This window comes from Diospyros lotus, chromosome 10 (genome assembly GCF_014633365.1).
Source record: "Diospyros lotus cultivar Yz01 chromosome 10, ASM1463336v1, whole genome shotgun sequence".
Taxonomy (NCBI): domain Eukaryota; kingdom Viridiplantae; phylum Streptophyta; class Magnoliopsida; order Ericales; family Ebenaceae; genus Diospyros; species Diospyros lotus.
The window spans coordinates 10,205,140-10,218,950 of NC_068347.1; the positions used below are offsets into that span (position 1 = coordinate 10,205,140).

Consider the following 13,811-nt stretch of genomic DNA (forward strand, 5'->3'; position numbering starts at 1 on the left):
CATGAACGAAGGAAAAATAACAGTTGAAGGTTGATATAAACTTAAAGTTAGATGCCATTCTTTATAAAATTAAAAGTTTAGTTTATATTTAAAAAATATAAAAATTATATATATTTTATACAATATACCCTGATGGTTGGACGATTAAACACCACCCAATTTGCGACATCTTTGTGCTTTTTTGTGGTGCCTTATAGTATCGAGACTGTTCTAACAATCCTCAAGCCCAAACTTGTCATAAATTGACTTTTTCTACAAAAAGATGAGGGTTAGTCTTGTCCTCTAGTCGATCTTCTAACATTTAAATTAGTTACATAATAGATTACGTACCTGAATCATTGGACATTACGCTTTTATATAGGTAATTTATGCCATCAACCTGACTAAAATAAGGCTACATGAATGATCGAATGCAATCCTCAAGGTAGGTAAGGTAGACTAGTTATGGGCCAAAGGTTGGGCCGACCCACCTTGATTGCACATTTGAGTTGTTTGTTGCCCAGTCTTTAACACATGTCTTATTTATTAGCCCTCTTTAGAGTTTTGAGACAAACTTAACATTTTGGGTCCTCACGCCCAACTTCATACCTTCGTAAAATAAACACATTTTTTACCTCACAAAAGGAATAATGTTAAAAAAAATTACAAAATACTAAAAATAAATCAAAAACATTCTCAAGTTGCCTTTTAAAAATAATGTTTGTAATTAATTAAATTCTAACAGTTGAAATGAGAGTCATTTTAAATTCTTCTACTCTTTAGTCCAAATCCATATGTTTTCAAAAAATGCATATCACAATAATAAATTTAAAATTTTAAATAACAAATAATAAGGCCAAATCACTCTCCTAATCCCCCACCTCAAAAAAATCAAATGGCCATACAAACTCGTAAGAACTGAAAGATAATATGTATTATTAAGTAGGTGCGGGCATTAGTTTGACTTTTCACATATTTATATATAAGCATACATGTAGAAAATGAAGAACATATAGTGCTGAGAATAATTAACCGAAACATTGAAAGTAAGAATAATGATTTTCATGCCAATGAAGTCGGCGGCTGAGTCCATCGAAAGCGGTGTAAAATCCAGCCCTCGGCCGATGGAGTCAGCTAGAGTGGGCTGGCTCCCATTGAGCTGAAAATCATCATCAATTGAGTGATCTTTGACAAGAGAATTGGAAACCGTCAATCAGCCTTCTTTAAGGTCCTCTTCCTCACAGTCAACATCCGAAAGAAAGGGGTCCTTGAGAAGATCGGCGGCCGAAGGCCTTGCCCTGGGCTGGCCAATGCACTTGTGGATGAAGGCCTTCAGTTCTGGATCACTCACCTTGTTCATGGCTTGGGGCTTCACCCCTGCCGTCACCTTCTTGTAGATCTTGACAATACTGTCACACTCACTGTAGGGTATCTCCAAGGTTGCCATTTCAAGCAAGCACATTCCATATGAGTATATGTCCACCAACTCTGTGTAATCCTCCTCGTATAGTTCTGGGGCCATATACTCTGGCGTCCCTAATAATGAATGAGCATGATGGCTCTTCCCCACGATGGCTGCCAAGCCTAGATCACCAATCTTTACCTACATACATACACCAAATTTGTTAGCTTTCTTTAGTTTCTGGAACTGAGATTTCTTTGTCCACATTTAGTTCTGCAAGTAAATGATTTGTGTGCCAAATCCACTGAGCCGATTGGTTAGGGGCAAGACTCTCTGATTTTCCCGTCACTTGCTTTTCACAATCAATTTATTGGATCGACTGACAAAGGCAAAATTACATTTTTGCATTTATTACAAGGGCACAGTTATGGTTTTGTTCCTACTGGCTTTTCACTACAAGAGTACCACGACGATTTTGCACTTGTTAGCCCAGCCGCTGGCTTTAGACAATAAGGGCATAATCACGATTTTGCTCCTGTGAGTTTATCCAGTCGATTAATTGAATCCGCACACAATCACGATCAGTTAAGTAATAGTAACATCTTAAAATTCTATATTTCCTCAAGTTTGCTAACGGGAGAAAAAGATGTCAATCATTAAGTTGAAAGAGAAGTGAAAAATACCTTGCCAATGTTCCCGTTGATGAAGATGTTGCTGCAATTTAGATCTCTGTGAATGATGCACGGGTCATGAGTATGGAGATAATTCAAGCCCCTGAGTATCTGAATTGACCACTTCTTCAAGGCCTTCATCGAAACATGGCGATGCTTCTTCCTGTAATCCCTCAGATTCCCCGACGTGCAGGCCTCGGTGATGAAATTCAGGGTGTTGTGTTCGTTGTCCTTCCAAAAACTGTAGAGAACAATGATGTAATCGTTCTTGAGGGACTTGAGCAACGAAATCTCTGCCAAAAGCCTCTTGATGACGGTGGGATCGTCGCTGAAGTTCCTTAAGCGAACCTGATTCCATGCCACATCTCTTCCTTCGCGTTGATCAAATGCCCTGTAAACCTTCTTCACTGCGCCAGCACCAAGCAGGTCACTGTACCGCCCAAACCTTCCAGTTGGATCGACTTCGACAAATGGTTCCTTGTCTTGATCGGACGAATCAGGACCTTCAGCTGGCATCTCGAAACAATGTCTCTGTGCAAACATAAGAAAGCCGAATTTGAATTGGAAATACGGAACTAGGGTTTGAATTCGAAAATTTAGGCTGATATATTAGCAGATTTAACTGAACAAATCAGGATGGAGAAGAAAGCAGGCAGCCTAACAATTCAATGAAGCCACTGCTCAAACTAAAATTCAACAGTGTTTCACCATAATGAATAGAAACCTTTCGATCTACAAGTAAACGTGATGTCAAGAACAGCCAAGAAATGCATAACTGCATTCCGGTGCCATACTTAACTGCAAATTAAAGATAGCAGATAAAATAATCAGAGCCAATGGCCTGCGATTTGGATCCAACAGCTGATCCAAAAGCAAATACATAAAGAAATATAAACAAAATCGATGGTATTAAATGGAGAAAATTGGTCTAACGTTTGGAAAAAAGATAAGATTAGAGAAGATGATACGGCCTTCAAGAGAAACGATCGAAGCAACTCTAACGTCGGGACATAAACAAACCTTGCAAGCGACATAGAACAGAAGAGAAAATGGAGATGAAATGGCGACAAAGAGGTACCTCCAAGAGCAGCGAAGTTGGAGAATTCCCAACCACGACGTACGGGATTGATCACCGGAAGAAACCTGCAAGAAACTATTAGCCCGCAAGCTTGCGAGCTCAAGAAACGTAGTAAAAGTTTCTTGTGTGTTGAAGAAACTTTTATGAAGAGAGACGTAATCTGCGTCCATCCGAATAGGCGGCAATTATGGCCCCAGCGTGGCATACTTCGTGAATCGGTTGCTTTTATATTATTTTAATAGTTAGACTGTCCTTATAGTTTCAAAAAAATGCATTAAAGCCCCAAAAATTATAATAATACACTTTTTAATTTAATTAGATAGTCATGATATATTGTTATTTCGTAGTAAAAGATTCACTATATCCGCCTCATATTTAATTAGATAGTCATGGTGTATTATTAAATATCACTTATAATTTATGAAAATTAATAATAAATTATTCTCATTATCAATTTAATTATGAATCCAAAAAAATTCAACCTCATAAGAAATTACTTTTAAAAAAGAATGATAAATTAATAATTTTAAAAATTATTAATATTGGCGCATTTATTTTATAAGAATAATTAAATAATTTTTTATTATAAATAAAATTATTAATGTTATTCATAATTGGATTGGATTTGATTTAATGTTAGCAGCTCGGCCCAAAATCGCCCTAGATTTCATTATGGATTCATATAAATAGAATCATAAATCCTAGATCAAGTTAACTAGAAATTAGAAAGAAATTTTACAAAAAATTTATTCTTTTTCTTTTCTCGAGACAATCTCATATTAAAAGGTAGTTTTGGATGGATTGACTCAATATTCTGCGCGTACGGTGAAATCGAATTTCGTAAAAAAGTATTCTTTCTTTTTTTTTTTCATTTTGTAAATCGTAAAATTTTGAAAAATTTGATATCAAAAAATAATTTTCTCTTATAATTAGATCTAAATCTAACAAAAAATATCATTAAGAGTTAGTGAGGTTTTTAGTAGGATATTAATTATGAAATGTTTTTAGCGTGTAATTAACTTTTATATAATATTATATATATAATTATTATACATATATTATATAGAATTAATTTAATAATTTAGTAAATGAGAAATCAATCAAAGATTACAATGAAATGGAAAAACATTATTAAAGCTCCCCCCCAAGTGTCGAAACATTTGTGTATGTGTATATATATATATATACACTATATATATGGTAAACGATATATATATATATTATGAATATATTTTGAAAATAAAGGAAATAGCCTTTCTTGTGAAGCTGGATCTCTTTGTCTCAATGCCTTCCCCTCCGTCTTCTTCCTTCATGTTATGTCCGTCCGTCTGATCCACCGAGCATATTGATATATATATGTGATACAATAATATATATATAAAATACAGTAGCAAGCCCACAATGCTCACTTTTCTTTTTCTCCGCCGCTCTAATATATATGTTGGATATATATTTGCAAGGAGGAAGCAGTGCGTCCCGCAGCTTGGAGCGGTTTTCGGTCTTCTCTTTTGTTGATTTGATCTCCTGGTTCGGAGAAGAAAATAGATAGCAAAGAGTTGTCGTCGTTAGACGTTCTAGGGACGAACAAAAGCTCGTGTTAGAAAATTAATAGTCGAAAAAGGTACAATAACGAGTAGATCTGACGAAGAGTTTGTCGTGACCATTGCAAGAGACCAAAGTCGAAAAACATCTTCGGCATGACAGGAGTTTCCATTGGAGACAGCGATTAGGGTTTCTAACGAGTTTCCATCGATTGTCTGGCAAAAGTTAATAATGGTGGATTTACAATTGCTACTCCCTTTTGTTGTTTCAAGCCCATGAGATGGATAACCCGTTGGAAGAATGGTCCTAGTTCATTTTCACCTTCATTGAGATGGTCCTAGTATGGGTCTAACGAAGAGTTCCAAGGCAGCCTATAGGTAGACTGACTTGGTCTCATACGCTTGTGGGAGTGACTTGGTCAACCAATGACATGTTCTAGAGTTAGTTCGTGAGCTAGTACATGATAGGATTGTGAAAACTTAACAGAGAAACCAAAGTGTTCGAGTCAGATGAGTAACAAAGCAACCGACATGCTCTTTGAGCCTGATGTAAAAGTTACCATTTATTGCATTTTTCACAATGTACGATTTTTATTATATACATACGGTTACTATTATTGTGTCTTGCAAAAACAATCCGTTTCCACTACTTATTTATTTGGTTTTTGAAAAAAATTTAAAAATCAGTTATGTATTCTTGCATCTACGGCTAAGCATTAACACGTGCAATCATTGCATCCATTCATCTTTCTTTCAGTCATGGCTAAGTGTAATGTCCTGTTCTTCTCGAAGTGTTTCTTACCCCGGCGTTTATTAGCTAATAGTTACTTTATCAATTCTACTTCATATATATATATATATTATTATTATTTATTTTTTTCATTATCTTCATTGGGGTAAACCATAGCTAATAGCGAAAACATAATAGATCGTAACCTACTACTTAACTAGCTTATAACATCAAAATCGTAGATTTATATACATAACAAAATCATAACATCATTCTCAAACGTACTAGTTTTTAAACATAATCATGATCATCCTTCGATATTACATGTCGAAAATATCATAATCAACATCATGGATAACATAGCAGGGCATAAACATGACAGGTTATATGCATAATCGATACATTTATGCACTTCAACGAGTGCCATCACATGCCTTCATTTCCTTCGTTTCTGCTATGACTTCCATCTGGAACATTAAATATTCCAAGGGCATCGCCCAATTAGATGATCGGCCATCTAAGTAAGAGTATAATATTCATGTATGAATGTAAATGCATAAATGTCCTGTCATTTGGGCCTGTTTAAGCCGACGGGCATCATACTTCATATACCACTTACTATTTTCTACGACTAGCTCTTTTTAGGCTGAGGTGTATGAGTGCACCCTTGGTAAAGCAACGATACCCGTCTGTACTCTCAAACATATGCAATGCATGAGCAATGATGGATTACACGCGAACATATGCATATCATCATCATATTATGTAAATGCATCTACGTGACATATGCACACATCATATCATGTCAACATGTCGAAACATGTTTTGAAACATACATCGTATTTAACATATAGGCATACTATTGAATCATGGGACACATTTTAGAAATTATTTTTTTCCCAAAAATCACCAAATAAATATTTTTTCTATATTCTTCAGAAATTTCTTCTATAATAATTCATAAAATAAAACACCTGATTTTTTTTTTGAATTTTTCAAAAATATAAACATAATAAGATAAAATAAAATATTATCAATTTCCATCTATTTGAGATATTTACACTTACCTTGTAATACTTTCTTCAAACTTCTCTTTGATGTGCTCAAATTTATCTTCCTTACTTCTTCCTCCCAAATCTCTTTCACAAGCTCAATTTTTTTCTTTCTTTTTTACAACCTTTCTCTTTCTAATTTAAGTTCTCAAATCTTTCAAGTTTTCTCTATTTTATAGAAAGTTGAATTAATCTTAGCATAATTGTAGTGACTCACTATCTTTAATTATTTTGTCATATTTCTTAATTATTTTTCACTAAATCTCACCCATAATCTTTAATTATTTGTCCACACCTTATTTTGTCTCCTATATTTCTCAATTATTTTACCTATTATCTTTGATTATTTGTCCACATCCTACTTTGTCTCCCACATTTCTCAATTATTTCACCCATTATCTTTAATTACTTTGTCACATTTCTTAATTATTTTTCACTAAATCTCATCCATAATCTTTAATTATTTGTCCACACCCTACTTTGTCTCCCACATTTCTCAATTATTTCACCCATTATCTTTGATTATTTGTTCGCGCTCTACTTTGTCTCCCACATTTCTTAATTATTTCACTCATTATCTTTAATTATTTTGTCACATTTCTTAATTATTTTCCACTACATTTCATACATAATCTTTAATTATTTGTCCACACCCTATTTTGTCTCTCACATTTCTCAATTATTTCACACACTATTTTAAATTATTTTGTCACACTTCTTAGTTATTTTTTACTAAATTTTCTTTTGAATAGATTATTCTTTCATTTAGTTCATTAATTTTAAGCCTACTTTCTTAGCCTACTAACTCTAAGCTCATTTACTTAATCTTTTTTTTTTTTTAACCCACTAGCTCTAAGCCCATTTACTTAATCTTTCTTTTTTCAACTTAGCCCACTAACTCTAAGCCCATTTACTTAGCCTTTCCTTTTTCAATTTAGCCCATTAGTTTTCTTGATTATAATCTCCAATAGATATAAAAAAAAGTTAAATACAAAAAAATTAATTATTATTATTATTATTCTCAAAATACTAGAATATTACACTAAGTCCTTGGTTTCTTTTTGCTTTTGGCTCATTTGGTCTTGAATATTCTTTGTTTTAGCCCATGGTGTTGACCCAAATTTGTTACTTGGATCTTCTCATGTCTAAGTTATTTACAGGTCATAACAATTGCTCCATGCTTTTTCAATCGAGATTGGATTAATACTCATTCTGTCATGGCTTATTCTTTTGACCAAGTTCTTCTTTTCTCATTCGTTGAATGACTTTGAAGATTGAGATGTCTTTCTTTTGAATGGTCCTAAAAGACCAAAATACTTTTTCTTGAAGGCCGAAAAACACCTTGGTCGACTTTTCCTTGATAGCCGAGAAACGCCTTGATTAACTTTTTGAAAGCTGAGAAACACCTTGACCGAGTGCCCATAAGCTTTATGACTGAGTTGGTTAATGCTTACTTGGTCATGGTCTTCTTCTTTGATTAGTCTTCTTTGGCGTTTAATGACCTAATAGGTTAATGGTTTTCTTCTTTGACTAGTTTTCTTTAGGGGTTACTGATCGAGCGGGTTAATGAGTTGGGCACTGACCCTTGGCTCAATCACTCAGTCTGACTCTAAAACCCTGGAGAAATATGAAAATCTCATTCATAAATCCTCAAGCCATCAGGGAATAATATCGGGGTCAAGGCAAGCCTACCTATAGTTGCGAGAATTATGGGGCTTATGTAGGGACCTCTCATCCGTAGCCTTCTTCGATCCTTACAATTAGGGTCTATAGGGTGATGACACTCTTCATCAATTGCTCATGGTCCCTGGAAAAGTGAGAAGAAGAACATCATTTTTTCTCGGGAACTAGAAGTGTGAGGGAGAGCTTTGTCTATTTCCTCAAGAGGCGGAGGGCTCAACACAAGATTCTTGGCTGCAGAAATAGGAACTTCGGTATCAGACACATCCCTCAAAATGTTTACTTCAGCATCCTCAAGCCGTTGGCACTTGTGAGAAGTTATATTTGTCCTCGAAGAAGAGACCCTCGCTTACCTTTGAGAGCATGATGTACCAAAAGAAAAAGGGTCAACCCCCAAAGAATTGATGAAGAGTGATGTCACCTTGTAGTCCCTAACCACAAAGACCGAAGAAGGCTATGAGAGGAAAGGTCAAAAGAAAAGGTCCCTGGCAAGCCCCCATATTCTCCCACCTTTGGGTAGGTGATCAGCATATTTTGCACTCTTATTTAGTGGTTCAAATTTAGCATTTAAGTATTCAATGAACATGATTGCTACTCATTTTGGGCTCAATATTGTCAATATAGGTACACATCACATGCAAAGCATACATGAAACAAAAAGAAACGATTTTGGTGCATGATAGGAATGGAAGAGAAACTTGAAGGTATGGTCAGCTATCAACTTGAAATGAGATAGAGAAAGTGAAAAGCGAAAAGAAAGAGGCTAAGAAAGAAATCTAGTGGCCTACAGCGGAATGCGTACCGTTGTAGGACCGCTATAAGAATTAGTTTCTAGAGCTCACGATCTTATAGCGGAATGTATACCGCTATAAGACCGTTTTAGGAATTACTATCTGGAGCTTACGGGTCTACAGCAACAAGCATACCGCGGTAGCGTTCTGAACTTCAATTCAAAACCCGATTTCGGCCCATCTTCGTTCAAATCAATGGGAAACGAGAGTTTTCACTATGCACGACTTTAATAACCTAAAAAACACTATATAAAGACTTATTCTTGAGGGATTTGGGGAGTTTTTGGATGGAAGAGAAGCGGACGGAAGATTGAGGACAACTCTTGGGTTGTATTTTTCTTTTCTTTCTCAATCTCTGCTATGGATTCCAACTCTTTTCTTTTTCTTTTGATTGCAAGAATGCATTGCTAAGTGTTTATAGCTATGGTAAATGATGAAACCTCAACTTCTAATGGTTTGATTTAAAGTTACTTGGTTTGTTATTTTCTTATTCATTCGGGTTGATTATTTGTTATGTCCATAATGTCGTTTTGATGCTCGATCACCATTGAAACATATTTGTGATTTGTATTGATTTCGAGAGATTCAATACGAATTAGACATGATAGAAAACAACGTAGGGTCTTATAATAGGTAGAGATACCGTTATGCCCTATGAAATCATTTTGTGATGATCACCGTGATTAAATGCATGTTTATATGTTCGAAGGTTGACTAGAGATAGTTAATCTCATATATATACATATAACTGAATGACCATCGAGAGAGATTTTTGGTTGTAATTGGATCATCGATTTTCATCCTAAAATAAGGAATAGTAAAATCCAAGTAATGAACAATTGAATCATAGAAGGCTGATGGTGGATTCACAAACCCTAGTGCCTTATCCTTGTGAGTTTTAAATCAAAGGAATTGTTTTAGTTGCATCTTTTATTAGTAAATTAGTTTTCATTACAGTTGAAATCATTGTTAATGTGTGTGTTAGGTTAAGGTTAAATCAGTTAAAGTAAATGTCAAAAGTTAGTCCTCGTGGGTACGACACTCTATTTATCACTGTATTACTTGTTATGATTCGTCCACTTATGGGATAGAATTAGGCAGGACAGTAGGCCTGCCTTGACCCCAATATTGCTCCTTGATGGCTCGAGGATTTATGGAGGAGATTTTCATATTTCTCTGAGGGTATTAGAGTTGGACTCCATGACTAAGCTAGGGTTAGTGCCCACTTTATTACCCCACTTGGTTATTAACCCCAAAAGAAAACTAGTCAAAGAAGAACCACTCAGTCATTAAACCCTAAAGAAGACTAGTCAAAGAAGAAGACCATGACCAAGTAGGCATTGACCCACTCGATCATAAAGCTTATGGCCACTCGGTTAAGGTGCTTTTCAACTTTCAAGGAAAAGTTTATCAAGGTGTTTCTCGGCCTTCAAGGAAAAGTTGGTCATGGTGCTTCTCAGCTTTCAAGGAAAAAGTATTTTGGTTTTCAAAGACCATTTAAAAGAAGGACATCTCAATCTTCAAAGCCATTCAACCAATAAGATAAGAAGAACTCGGTTAAAATAAGAAGCCATGATCGAGTAAGTATTAACCAATCTCGATTGAAAAAGTAAAGAGCAATTGTTATGTTCTGCAAACAACTTAGACACGAGAAAATCCAAGTCACAAATCTGGGTCAAACATCATGGGCCAAAACTAGAAAGATCCAAAACCAAATGGGCTAAAAATAAAAAGAAGTAGAGAATTTAGCCATGATCGAGTGAAAATAAGGCCACTCGATCATAAGTGACCTTACCCTCTCAAGTCCACAAGAAACTTGTTTTTAAAAAAGATTTTCCAACCAACCAACCACCAAAACAAACACAAGTATGGAGAATGACCAAAAGAGCCACAAGACCAAATGAAATGACTCCTATTTAGTCATGTTTTTCCAATTATATCTCCAAGCCTCTTCATATGGTCTACCACTCCCGAAGCTTCTCTTGCAGTCGGGATATCCTCTTGGGGCGTCTCTTAGGCCAAACTCGAGAGTTTCTTTCCAAGACATTCCCCAAGCCTTATAGGAATATTCCAAGATTCCTCAAAAGATGCCATCATAAAAATGCAGGTTTACCTCCATGTGTCATTCTTTTTCATCCTCTATAAATAGGTTAGTTATCTCCTCACTTGAGTAAGCTTTATTCAGTACTCATATTTCATTCTTGCACTTTAGTATTTTACTAACTTAAGCATCTGAGGGTTTGTGCAGGTACACCTACATGTGTCCCTAATCGGTTGTTCTTTTCAGTAAGACGCTTAATCGTCAAGGCATCTGATCATCAAGTGCCATTCATCAGGGCATTCGATCACCAAGACACTTAATCATCTACAAGACTTTCAAGATCCTTTACACTCATGATTACATGTCTCCTGATCATCAACATGTAAACTTATAGGTCTTAAGATCACTTGTGTTCAAACTTCGAATTCTCGGAATCATTCTAAGCCGATGCTCATTTTCTCACACAAATTAAATGTTGTATCAAATCAATAACAATATTACTTAACATGTGCAATAAAAAAATATTTAAATTTTTTTGAACTATAGAGTATTTAATGTGAAATTGAAATGTGTATTATTATAATTTTTGGGGGCTTTAATGCATTTTATTGAAACTATAAGGATAGTCTAATTATTAAAATAATATAAAAGCAACCGATTCACGTGGTCGCCACGCTGGGGCCATAATTGCCGCCTATTCGGATGGATGCAGATTACGTCTCCTCTTCATAAAAGTTTCTTCAACTCACAAGAAACTTTTACTACGTTTCTTGAGCTCGCGAGCTTGCGGGCTAATAGTTTCTTGCAGATTTCTTCCGGTGATCAATCGCGTCGTGGTTTGGGAATTCTCCAACTTTGCTACTCTTGGAGGTACCTCTCTGTCGCTGTTTTATCTCCATTTTCTCTTCTGTTCTATGTCGCTTGCAAGGTTTGTTTATCGTCCCGACGTTAGAGTTGCTTCGATCGTTTCCCTTGAAGGCCGTATCATCTTCTCTAATCTTATCTTTTTCCAAACGTTAGACATATTTTCTCCATTTAATACCATCGATCTTGTTTATATTTGTTTATGTATTTGCTTTTGGATCAGCTGTTGGATCCAAATCACAGGCCATTGGCTCTGATTATTTTATCTGTTATCTTTAATTTGCAGTTAAGTATGGCACCGGAATGCAGTTATGCATTTCTTGGCAGTTCTTGACATCACGTTTACTTGTAGATCGAAAGGTTTCCATTCATTATGGTGAAACACTGTTGAATTTTTTGTTTGAGCAGTGGCTTCATTGAATTGTTAGGCTGCCTGCTTTCTTCTCCATCCTGATTTGTTCAGTTAAATCTGCTAATATATCAGCCTAAATTTTCGAATTCAAACCCTAGTTCCGTATTTCCAATTCAAATTCGGCTTTCTTGTTTGCACAAAGACATTGTTTCGAGATGCCAGCTGAAGGTCCTGATTCGTCCGATCAAGACAAGGAACCATTTGTCGAAGTCGATCCAACTGGACGGTTTGGGCGGTACAGTGACCTGCTTGGTGCTGGCGCAGTGAAGAAGGTTTACAGGGCATTTGATCAACGCGAAGGAAGAGATGTGGCATGGAATCAGGTTCGCTTAAGGAACTTCAGTGACGATCCCACCGTCATCAAGAGGCTTTTGGCAGAGATTTCGTTGCTCAAGTCCCTCAAGAACGATTACATCATTGTTCTCTACAGTTTTTGGAAGGACAACGAACACAACACACTGAATTTCATCACCGAGGCCTGCACGTCGGGGAATCTGAGGGATTACAGGAAGAAGCATCGCCATGTTTCGATGAAGGCCTTGAAGAAGTGGTCAATTCAGATACTCAGGGGCTTGAATTATCTCCATATTCATGACCCGTGCATCATTCACAGAGATCTAAATTGCAGCAACATCTTCATCAACGGGAACATTGGCAAGGTATTTTTCACTTCTCTTTCAACTTAATGATTGACATCTTTTTCTCCCGTTAGCAAACTTGAGGAAATATAGAATTTTAAGATGTTACGTTACTATTACTTAACTGATCGTGATTGTGTGCGGATTCAATTAGTCGACTGGATAAACTCACAGGAGCAAAATCGTGATTATGCCCTTATTGTCTAAAGCCAGCGGCTGGGCTAACAAGTGCAAAATCGTCGTGGTACTCTTGTAGTGAAAAGCCAGTAGGAACAAAACCATAACTGTGCCCTTGTAATAAATGCAAAAATGTAATTTTGCCTTTGTCGGTCGATCCAATAAATTGATTGTGAAAAGCAAATGACGGGAAAATCAGAGAGTCTTGCCCCTAACCAATCGGCTCAGTGGATTTGGCACACAAGTCATTTACTTGCTGAACTGAATGGGAACTAAGAAATCTCAGTTCCAGAAACAAAAGAAAGCTAACAAATTTGGTGTATGTATGTAGGTAAAGATTGGTGATCTAGGCTTGGCAGCCATCGTGGGGAAGAGCCATCATGCTCATTCATTATTAGGGACGCCAGAGTATATGGCCCCAGAACTATACGAGGAGGATTACACAGAGTTGGTGGACATATACTCATATGGAATGTGCTTGCTTGAAATGGCAACCTTGGAGATACCCTACAGTGAGTGTGACAGTATTGCCAAGATCTACAAGAAGGTGACGGCAGGGTGAAGCCCCAAGCCATGAACAAGGTGAGCGATCCAGAACTGAAGGCCTTATCCACAAGTGCATTGGCCAGCCCAGGGCAAGGCCTTCGGCCGCCGATCTTCTCAAGGACCCTTTCTTTCGGATGTTGACTGTGAGGAGGAGGACCTTAAAGAAGGCTGATGCTGATTGATGGTTTCCAATTCTCTTGTCAAAGATC

General features: G+C 36.4%; 1 protein-coding gene and 1 pseudogene across 3 annotated transcripts; one reads left to right on the forward strand and one right to left on the reverse strand.

Moving 5' to 3' along the window:
• Window positions 1-1,003: 1,003 nt before the first annotated feature.
• Window positions 1,004-3,307, reverse strand: LOC127810864 (probable serine/threonine-protein kinase WNK11). Of its 3 annotated transcripts, none has more exons than XM_052350439.1 (3): window positions 3,073-3,307; window positions 2,065-2,583; window positions 1,004-1,582 (listed from the first exon to the last, which is right to left on the reverse strand). In XM_052350439.1, exons 1-3 carry the CDS (start codon window positions 3,298-3,300, stop codon window positions 1,193-1,195), a joined length of 1,137 nt encoding a protein of 378 aa, XP_052206399.1. In that variant the 5' UTR covers window positions 3,301-3,307; the 3' UTR covers window positions 1,004-1,192. The 3 variants fall into 3 exon arrangements, with proteins under 3 accessions (XP_052206399.1, XP_052206401.1, XP_052206400.1); XM_052350441.1 differs by having other exon boundaries at window positions 3,131-3,262; XM_052350440.1 differs by lacking the exon at window positions 3,073-3,307 and adding an exon at window positions 2,777-2,848.
• An 8,392-nt stretch (window positions 3,308-11,699) lies between these two features.
• LOC127810865 (probable serine/threonine-protein kinase WNK11) lies at window positions 11,700-13,805 on the forward strand (annotated as a pseudogene).
• Window positions 13,806-13,811: the final 6 nt, after the last annotated feature.

What these genes read in the sequence shown, in the direction of transcription:
- LOC127810864 (XM_052350439.1), bottom strand. Translation starts at nt 3,300, where the DNA reads ATGGACGCAGATTACGTCTCTCTTCATAAAAGTTTCTTCAACACACAA. An exon ending in TGTTCTATGTCGCTTGCAAG is followed by an intron (nt 2,584 to 3,072) that starts GTTTGTTTATGT and finishes ATGTTTGCACAG; the next exon opens with AGACATTGTTTCGAGATGCC. An exon ending in TCAACGGGAACATTGGCAAG is followed by an intron (nt 1,583 to 2,064) that starts GTATTTTTCACT and finishes GTATGTATGTAG; the next exon opens with GTAAAGATTGGTGATCTAGG.